Source organism: Syngnathus typhle, linkage group LG2, assembly GCF_033458585.1.
Source record: "Syngnathus typhle isolate RoL2023-S1 ecotype Sweden linkage group LG2, RoL_Styp_1.0, whole genome shotgun sequence".
NCBI lineage: Eukaryota > Metazoa > Chordata > Actinopteri > Syngnathiformes > Syngnathidae > Syngnathus > Syngnathus typhle.
The window spans coordinates 23124506-23134267 of record NC_083739.1 but is presented as its reverse complement, the minus strand read 5'-3'; the positions used below and the strand labels follow the sequence as shown (position 1 = coordinate 23134267).

The following is a 9762-nucleotide window of genomic DNA, read 5'->3' as shown; positions in this document are numbered from 1 at the left end:
TAAAAAAACAAAATTTAATTTTTTGAATGTATGCTTCAAGGTTTTGAAAAAAGTATATACATTATAATCAAATATTTTTTTAATACACATGTATTTCATAGACTTTTAAAGTGGGTGCTTCCTTTGTGCTCAACACTCCACTCAGTGGTTATCTCATGAAACTTCATCAAAAATAATTTTATACAGGAAATCATTCTAGAAAAACATGCAAGAAAACAAGCAAAGACGAGATGGAGGCATTTGAGCGTGGGGCTAGTAGCCATAGCTTTATTGGTGACTAATAAGTGTCAGAAGCTAAAAGAAACAACAGCTCATGGGATGACAAGATGCACAAATAGTTCATTTTCTAGACACAGTTCTCCTAATTGTAAAACCAGGAAGCAAATGTTTTTTGTGCCAAATAAGCCATAACATACTCAAGTTCAATTTAATGACAAGAATCTTAAGAATAGATTTCTGAAAGGAATTTTCCATTTCTGATGCTTTAGCTTGTGAGGTCAGCATTGATTTATTTTTATTTAGTGGCAGCACGTTTGTTGTGCAAATTTTCCAAATTTAATGCATTCAGTCTTACATCTCCATATGGCTTGGCAAAACTGAGACACACACACACAGACACACAGGCATGAGGCGCATTTAAGAGGTTGCAAAGCTGGTGATGAGCAGAAAAGAGACTTCCTACTACAGAGACTACAGTGACAAAGATTTTCTGCATAATTTGCTTAAATAAGGCCTGCCTTCCTTCACTGAACTGTAAACTCAAACACTAGGCTGCTGGTTGAGAATTCGCACACAACGGCCTGCGTCATTACTCTTTCCATGTCAAGCACAGATTTTCAAACATGCTGGGTTATGTTAAAAAAAAAAACTAAATCTCCATTTTACAAGCCTCGTAATGGAGGTATGGGCCGCGAACTCGCAAACGTGATATTTTCAGAGAGAGCAGGACAAGATGACTCTTTGTGACTTGGAGGGAAGGTGTGCTTCAGCGGAACCCCAGTTTGAGCTTCTTCCAACAACTGCAACTTCAGCATGATGGGCAACAGCCTAGATGGTAAAGCATAGCAGAAGGAAGGAATGAAGGAAGGAAGGAATGAAGGAAGGAAGGAAGGAAGGAAGGAAGGAAGGAAGGAAGGAAGGAAGGAAGGAAGGAAGGAAGGAAGGAAGGAAGGAAGGAAGGAAGGAAGGAAGGAAGGAAGGAAGGAAGGAAGGAAGGAAGGAAGGAAGGAAGGAAGGAAGGAAGGAAGGAAGGAAGGAAGGAAGGAAGGAAGGAAGGAAGGAAGTCCACACTCACTTGAAAAGCAAAAACCTTAAATGTCCTTTGTAATAATTCAAAAAAGATGTCAAACCTGTTCTTTACGTTCTTCATGAAGGTAGAGAGCAGTATACCAAAAAAGAAAACTGCCAACTGTCTCAGGCTACACCAAGTCCAAAAAATCAACCCTGGAGTCCCTCGGGACACTGACTCGACTCTGTGTGGGACAGCATGGGCGGGGCGGATAATTCAAGTGTATCAAGTGGCGTCAAAGCACAAAGCTCTTACCGATACATTTTGCAGTTAAAATATCACATGATTCAAGAGCCATTTTAAGATAGCATTCACACGTCAGCCCTCAGGCATTACACTCAAGTTCACAAAATTGCAGTACCGCAAGATCCTTACATTTCTTTGGTCTCAAGCAGAGTCTGGAACAACAGCATCATAGGTAGCACCAAGTAGGTCAAGAATCCAGAAGGTCCCATCATGCTCCCATACATCGTCACATTGCCGGTCAGAACTGGAACGCAAACACTCACATTTGACTGAAGGGCTCTTAAATGGATTTTAGCAAAGTGCTAAGTAAAGAAGAGAAATGCACACTGTTTTTTGCCGTTTCAAAAGTGAAAGGAAGATCCACAACTGTCAGCTTGCCAATTGTGGACTGAAGTTCAGTCCAAGTGTTTGTCTGCGTCTTTTGGTTGCCTTGAAGAAAAAACAATACTGTTGTTTTCATTTCATCAACATCCTCCTCTTCTTCTTCCTCTGGAGTGGTCTCTTGGAATGTCAGCATTTTAGTGCGACAGTTGAGCGTGCTCTTGAGTTCTTGAATTGTCATCATTTTCATGTTTGGCACAAGCTCTGCATACAAGGGGACAAAAAAGGATAACATTTATATTAAATAAAAGCTTTGTTTGGTGTGTGCTTTCCTTCAAGGTGTAGTTGACCAACCGTTGTTGAGAAGAAAATGAAAGGCGTCTTTGTAGCCATTGTGGTAAGCTTGCTCCACAATCTGAATAAAGAACACAACACACTATTATTAAAGGAATTGCCAGTTAACTGAGCTACTGGCTGAGTTGAAATATAAAGTCCAAAGTAAAAGAAATTGTCATACACAGGCAGCAAGGAATCTGCTCAGGGCATTGAAATGGATAACTTGATGATTCAGCAAAAAATACAAATATATTATATATATATATATATATATATATATATATATACATATATACATATACATATACACACACACACACACACACACCGTAATTTTCGGACTATAAATCGCTCTGGAGTATAAATCGCATTTTGGAGGGCGATTTATTCGACAAAATCCAACACCGAGAACAGACATGAACGAGCAACAACAGGCTAAACGATACGGTATGCTAACGTAACAAACACAAACGAGGAGCTGAGAATGGGCCTGACGTAACATTCAGTTATTTAAAAGAAATATTACATAAATAACACGTTTATAAAACCGTCTGTGTCACTTCAATTCATTAAAATCATCGAGCGCCGCAGTTCAAATTATTCCACAGGCCCATACAACGATATATAAACTATACTTTAAATAACAATCACATAAACAATATTATCAAACCATTTGTGTCACTCCAAATCATTAAATCCATCGATCAAATTTCTCGTCTTTTATCGATCGTCCTTTGTCAACAATGCTGTGTGCCGCGCCGCAGTCGCAGTTCAAATGATTCCACAGGCCCATACAACGATATATAAACTATATTTTAAATAACTATCACATAAACAACAATATTATCAAACCATTTGTGTCACTCCAAATCATTAATTCCATCGATCAAATTTCTCATCCTTTATGTCATCCTGGTGGCAGAGGACATGTCCAGAGGATATGCCGCTTTAAAGTGTTAATTACTTTATTTGATTTTTTCTCTCTATTTTTCATGTTTTGAATATTTTCAAGATAAAGATATCAAAGCATGTGAAGTGATCAACTATACTAAAAATAACATGTGAAGTGGTCAACTTACTTGTGTGTAAGTGATGTGTTAATGATCAAGTAAAAATTTGTGGAAAAAAACACAAGTCGATCCTGAGTATAAGTCGCCCCCCACCCAAACTATGAAAAAAAAACGCGACTTATAGTCCGAAAATTACGGTATATATATATATATATATATATATATATATATATATATATATATATATATATATATATATATATATATATATATATATATATATATATATATATATATATATATATGATAATATACTATGATAATAATAATAAAATAATAATTTAAAAAATATATTTTAAAAAAACTCACTTCTGGCTTTATTGGGTAGAGCGCATTCCAGAACCTGAACCCATTGGCCAAATTGCCCTTCAAGGTCACCCCAGTCACCACCATGTCCAGCATGCTGGGTTGGTCTCGTGGACATATGTCCGCCTCCCCGGAGAAAGGAGACACTGTTAAAGTGAGACTGGGTAGCTCCAGAACTGGCTGCATCTGACTGAAACCGCCATCCATGTAGTGCTACAAGATGGGACGACAGATATCAGAGAGGGAGACGCCACATGTGTTTCCTCACTGCTGAAAAATACTCACCACACCGTTGAGGGATGGCGGAAGCATACCGCAATATCCTGGAACAAAGCAGCTACAAAGTAGAGCCTGAAATTTTGAATAAAAAATGCTTAGATAAAAAATTCTCTAATTGCTATGAATCAACTCATCTGCCTCACCCGCACGACATCATCCTTGGACCGGTATTTTGTTATAATCGTGGGTTTGCCATCATCCAGACGGGTCGCGACCACGGCGAGACGTCCGTTTGCAAGGAGATGCGCATCAGAAGGAAGATATTTGTTCAAAACAAACTTTATCCAGTTGAGAATTTCCACAGAGGGGTTGAATGGTCCAAATGTAAAGGCCTTCATCGCTTTGGAGAAGTTTAGCATCTCATTTTGCATGGTAACTGAGCATGAGATTAAGAGGGGGGGGGGGGGATAATCAGTAATTACTTCCAAACACAAAAATAGCAGATTGCTAAAAAGTGAGAAAGATACTTACTCAGGTTTACTTCACAAGCAACAGCAGCAGCTACCAAAGACCCCGCAGATGCACCGAGAATAAACGGTGCCTTGCGAAGAAGCCATGGTGCGTTATGTACAAAACATTGGGCAACCCCTATCTGGTAGGTGGCCAGAAAGCCTGATCCAGAGAAGGAAATGGATGAAGGAGCTTCCCCAAAATGAACGCAGGACTCCTCGAGAACCATGGTAAGGCTGTCAGGACAAGAACTCAATTTCAGTGGCCCCCCACACAAAAAAACTGAATTCGCTCAGAGGTGATATCCAGTGACAAGTAAGAGAAGGTTTTATAATGAAACCTTTTAAAAAGGTCTCAATTAGCCATAGCATGTTAGTCAAGCACATGTGATGAGAGCATACAACACTCATACTGTCCGTCTGCTCCAGTTTGATTGATTTTTTTTAAAACCACTTTCCATGTGATAACGTGAGAGGAAATGCTTCTATTTGAGTCAAAGGAAGGAGTACAAATATACCAAAACATGTTTACTTCTTTGCCAGAGCAAAAGACACCTTGGCAATGTGGCTTGTTGTTGTGTTCTAGTTGCACTAGGTGATACACAAATGAAAAAATATAATAATAATAATCAACCACTTTATACACAAACTAATTTTTTTTTTCATGATAGCTTCACCTGTATTTTTGCTTTAAATCCACCAATGCAACGTTCTAAAAACGTTTCACAAATCTGGAAAAATTCTGATCTTTTGATACCAAACCTTTTGATGATTTTCCTCTTTGGCCATTGTTTAAATGCTAGTTTGTTATAAGATATTTTAACTTTCTACTTTTCATTTTATTTGTCAACTTTTCTCCATATAGTAGTCTTCACAGGCTAAGTTTAGAGCATTTTTAGAGAATTTTCTTTTCTTTTTGTTTACCTGCAATTGTTATAGATCTACAGCAGAGGTCACACTTGAGTGACCAACGCAGTTCAGTGTCAAATGTCAATACAATCGTTAAGGTATCAACACATCACTAGAGCAAGGCACTTTGTAATCAGAAAAACAGCTAAATTCTCGAAAGCTCCCCAAATATTTATTCAAAGAAACAACAACAACAAACAGAACTCACCATAAGAGGACAACAAAGGAGGCAAATAATTTAACAGAGAGTGAAAGGAGGCAGGCAACTAAATACAAGGAAACTGACCGTGACAATCAGGAACACCTGGAGAAGACCTAAGTGGCTGAGGGAGTTAAAACCGGTTGGACGAGACAGGACAAGACACGAAACACACAAAAACACATGAAATTGCATGAAATGCAAATCTAAACCAAAACAAGTATCATAAGAGTAGTAACGCAGGGTTTTGTTTTTTGCTGTAATGTGCGTCTAAGTAGATACATAGCAACAAGTAGCATGACTAAAAAATATATATCTAATAACAAAATGAATAAGCTATTGTGATAGGCTTGAGAAATGTACCAAAATAATGTAGATACACTGTTGGTGCTGTTCAAATTATAATAATTATTTAAAACAAAACAGGGATTGCATGTAGTGATTAAAATGAGTATTATTGATGAACAGGAGTTGTGTAGTGTATAAAATGTATCACACAACAAACATTCAATATACTTCTCGTACAATATAATTAAAAATTGAAGACATTCAATAAAATAGATAGTTATTTTTCTCAATAGTGTTTGGTGTGATTAAAATAAAAGTATTGATTCACAATAAAGGTCAAAGAAGAGGAAGCATAAAGTAAACAAGTCAATGATTGACAATCTTAGTTAGAACCAAGATAATTCTTGTTGCACAACACTTGTTTCATCTCAGCGGTGGGGCAGATGGCGAGCATTCGGGAGAGATACGATAAGGGGAAACCTCAAAATGTTCCTTGTTCCGTTCAGATAAAGGACTACTGTCTGAAACGTTCTTGTCCTGAAGGGGAGAGTGTGCTGGAGACTCCAGAGGGTCATCCAGCTCTTTGCTGATGTCTTGTGGTGTTTTCAGAAACCTGATGAGCGACAAAAATAAGACTATAATGAACAATGAGACTCAAATAAAAGAAAGATGGCAAAAAATTGTGACAAATAGAAGTAAAATGAGACCTGAAGAGGAGTTTTTGTCCTTGCTCCTTTTTGATGATGTTGAGTTTGTAATAGTGTCTTAAAGCACGAGACATTTTTTCATAGGTCATATTGTCCCGATTCTATAGAGGACATGTGTCATCGTTAGTACGGGCGGCAGTGTGTCAATATTTGATTGGCACAGAACTTGGTGCTAACCTTGTGATGTCCCCACAGACGTGCGAGGCCGTTGGGATCCACCACCCTGAACACCTGGCTGCCACGGTCTTCCCATCGGATGTATTCTTCATATTGGTCATCACACAGCAGGTTGTAGACGTAATCCCACAGAAACCTGCATTCTGTTCATACAAAGGGATTAAAAAAAAAAAAAAAAAAGTCAATTAAATATTAAATATATATCACTGCAGGCAAAACAGTTTGGACAGGGTATGTATGTATGTATGTATGTATGTATGTATGTATGTATGTATGTATGTATGTATGTATGTATGTATGTATGTATGTATGTATGTATGTATGTATGTATGTATGTATGTATGTATGTATGTATGTATGTATGTATGTATGTATGTATGTATGTATGTATGTATGTATGTATGTATGTATGACTTACAAGTGAACTTCAGCGGAACAGGTTAGAGACCAAGGTACACCAACGTACATATTACGATTATCATCTGTTTTCTGTTTGATCATGTGACATTCGCAAGCTGACACGTGGTTGGCTGTTACCTGAGCAACTGTGTTGTCATTTTTAACCAAGCGGCAAAACTTCTAGGACGGAACAAAAAAGGTGGATTTTGTGGTTTAATTTATTTTCCACAAAAGCAATATTAATCTGAAGACTGTTTAGACTAGTAGTAGTGCATAGAACATAATGGTGTAAAAAAAACATTTTTTTTTTAAAATATATATTAAGATGATAAACAGTAATATTATGCGGTTTTAAACACGACTTTACTCTCGAACATTTCCTATGAATGTAAACCCACTGTAATTAAAAAAAAAAATTACTAATTTTGTATTTAGAATGCTATTTTTAAAATTTCAACAGGCCTGTATATATGCACATAGCTAAGAGTAAACATTTTCATTGCATCCAATACATCAAAGACTGCTTTCTGAAAACGAAACATACGCAAGTGAAAACAAATCTTTCCTCCACAGCTAAACTGAAAACAAGCGAAACCAAACATGGTGGTGTCTTACGACGACCCACCCATCCCCCACGTACTGTACAATGCTGTCCTTTCATCCTTTCCAAAGAGACTCTATAATTTTGCCTTCGTGGAATAAAATGATGACAATCTCTAAAGTACCCAATTTAAAACATGTTTTCGTATGAGGAAGTTAAGCTTTACCTGGCAAGCGGCCGTTAGGTGTGTGTGTTTGCTGTTGAGGTTTCTCTTGGCAGGTCAAATCGAGAGGTTCCTCCATGAGTGTTTCAGGTTCATCTTGTTTTTGTGGAGCTACAGAAACAGAGCAGGGCAAAAGTCACAAACATGTCACAAGCGCTGCTGAAATTGAAACTGTGAAAGTGTTGAGTGAGTGAGAAATGTGAGCAGATGGAGAGTAAAACCGAAAACAAAAATGTGTTGAATAACGATGAGCAGATTTTGTTTTTTGGGGGGGTGAAAAAGGGTGCAGCACTATTAGCTCTGAAGTCAATTCTGTCTTGTAAAGTTGCAACAATAATGGTTTTAAAACCATAGGCCAATTCAACTACCTAAAATGGAAACCACATTTTCTATTTTTTTATTTTTTTGTACAGATCATTGAAAGTGAATGTGTAGAAGTCAACACGTGAGTGTGTACGAACGCGCAGGTTTATGGTGAGTTATAAAGACAACAGTTTAGACAGTTTGCCATCCTGACAGTTTTACTTGTTAATGATCAAACAGCAACCTTATTCCTTAAGACACTAATCCTTGCTACAATAACAAGCTTGGGTTTTACGTGTTAAGGGTATGACTTAAGGTTTTAGCAAAAGTGCACAACAAACCATTTTAAAACACCGATTTCTTTTTTCAGCTTGCTCAAGAAGTACTTAACAAACGTTTCGAGTTATCAAATGGGACATTTTGTTGTCATGATTGGACCGTATTGATACTATGTGTGATTGTGGAGGTAAATAAAATGTATGTCTGACCTCCCGTGTTGTCTGAGGAGAGAGACAGGGACTCTTCGATTTTTGGGACTTGCATCTGAGGCCTGTCTGTGCTTTGGATGTGAGACCTCTTTGGGGGTTGACATCCAACAGTCCTCCGTTGCTTTATCACACACTGCAGGATCTCATACAGAACGTCACCTACAGACAACCAAGATGATGTAAGAGATGTCAGTCATGTCTGGGGTTCCTGGGTACAGCTATACCTGAGCTAGGGCAGCGGTGCCTGAAGTCCTCCTTGGTGAGCAGGCACAGGGCCCGGCCATTCATCTCAAAGTTAGCCTTCTCAGGTCGCCGGAGTGAGTACTCCTTGTGAGCCCAGTGAAGCCAGAGGGAAACGTCATCCCTATCCCACAAAGATGGATTTATTCCTGGAAGCATAAAATGTACAAAAGAGTCGATTCAAAACAGGTGCTTGACTTCTTGTCTATGAAAAACTGACCATTTGTCTTCTTTTGTGCTGTCATAACAAAAGAGATAAGAAAATCATTATGTAATGATTTGATTTGTCCGGGTTTCCTCAGGGAACAATCCCAAGGAATGAATAAAGTTGAGTCTAAATCTATTCGGGAATATTTTTTACTAAAGCTTCGTTTTGTTTTAGGATATTATAATGTATGCAAGTGTCTGTTTTTGTAATTTGTGCATGGTTTTTTTTTTTTCCATGTAGAGGAGGTGTTGGAAGAGACAGAAAACGTTCTCGCAATTCTGAAATAGGCATGTAAGTAAAGTAAAGTAAAAATAACTAACGTAGCTGTCCAGGAAGATGCCATAGGTCATCTTGTGAAGGAGTGCTGACTTTTGGTATCTTGTCTGGTGGGAGGTGATGCCCACTGATTTTTGTTTCAAGCATTAAAGTAGGAGCACGTCTTTTTTGACGCTCATCCTAAAACAAAATTCGCATGTCCATAAATACACACAATGACACAGGTAATCTCCCAAAATCAACACGTTGCCATATGTGTCCCCTGAGAGGACCTTACTCACCTTCACTAACATTGACATATCCGTTTGCGGCTCTCCCCAAATAATAATAAAAATATATTAGCCTTAAAGTGAGCAAGTAATCAGATGAAGACCGAACGCAACTTGTTTCTAGTGTTTTCGTATTCAACTCTTCCGGGAAATGAAAATCGAAAGCAAGCTCATCCTGTGGCGTGTGCGCAAAACATCCTGATTGGACCAAACAATTCATTGCGTCCCTGCAATATGACA

The 9762-nt window shown here is 38.0% G+C and overlaps 2 protein-coding genes across 3 annotated transcripts; both read right to left on the bottom strand.

Moving 5' to 3' along the window:
* Positions 1 to 239: 239 nt before the first annotated feature.
* On the bottom strand, positions 240 to 4625 carry LOC133150439 (patatin-like phospholipase domain-containing protein 2). Its single transcript, XM_061272968.1, has 9 exons — positions 4318 to 4625; positions 3990 to 4222; positions 3853 to 3918; positions 3571 to 3780; positions 2210 to 2270; positions 1862 to 2119; positions 1664 to 1778; positions 1350 to 1472; positions 240 to 1047 (listed from the first exon to the last, which is right to left on the bottom strand). The coding sequence occupies exons 1-9, from the start codon at positions 4523 to 4525 to the stop codon at positions 882 to 884; spliced, it is 1440 nt and encodes a 479-aa protein (XP_061128952.1). The 5' UTR covers positions 4526 to 4625; the 3' UTR covers positions 240 to 881.
* A 729-nt stretch (positions 4626 to 5354) lies between these two features.
* etv7 (ETS variant transcription factor 7) lies at positions 5355 to 9697 on the bottom strand. 2 transcript variants are annotated; one of them, XM_061272621.1, is made up of 8 exons: positions 9535 to 9695; positions 9298 to 9433; positions 8754 to 8918; positions 8530 to 8688; positions 7742 to 7849; positions 6576 to 6718; positions 6399 to 6499; positions 5355 to 6304 (listed from the first exon to the last, which is right to left on the bottom strand). In XM_061272621.1, the coding sequence occupies exons 1-8, from the start codon at positions 9550 to 9552 to the stop codon at positions 6115 to 6117; spliced, it is 1020 nt and encodes a 339-aa protein (XP_061128605.1). In that variant the 5' UTR covers positions 9553 to 9695; the 3' UTR covers positions 5355 to 6114. The 2 variants fall into 2 exon arrangements, with proteins under 2 accessions (XP_061128605.1, XP_061128604.1); XM_061272620.1 differs by lacking the exon at positions 9298 to 9433 and having other exon boundaries at positions 9535 to 9697.
* Positions 9698 to 9762: the final 65 nt, after the last annotated feature.

Coding starts and splice junctions, on each gene's coding strand:
- LOC133150439 (XM_061272968.1), bottom strand. CDS start 4,525: ATGGTTCTCGAGGAGTCCTGCGTTCATTTTGGGGAAGCTCCTTCATCC. Junction 2,271..3,570: donor TCTACCCAATAAAGCCAGAA/GTGAGTTTTTTT, acceptor TTCTTTATTCAG/ATTGTGGAGCAAGCTTACCA. Junction 1,779..1,861: donor TTTTGAAACGGCAAAAAACA/GTGTGCATTTCT, acceptor TTTGCGTTCCAG/TTCTGACCGGCAATGTGACG.
- etv7 (XM_061272621.1), bottom strand. Junction 8,689..8,753: donor GCACCGCTGCCCTAGCTCAG/GTATAGCTGTAC, acceptor GGTTGTCTGTAG/GTGACGTTCTGTATGAGATC. Junction 6,719..7,741: donor ACCTAACGGCCGCTTGCCAG/GTAAAGCTTAAC, acceptor TTGTATGAACAG/AATGCAGGTTTCTGTGGGAT.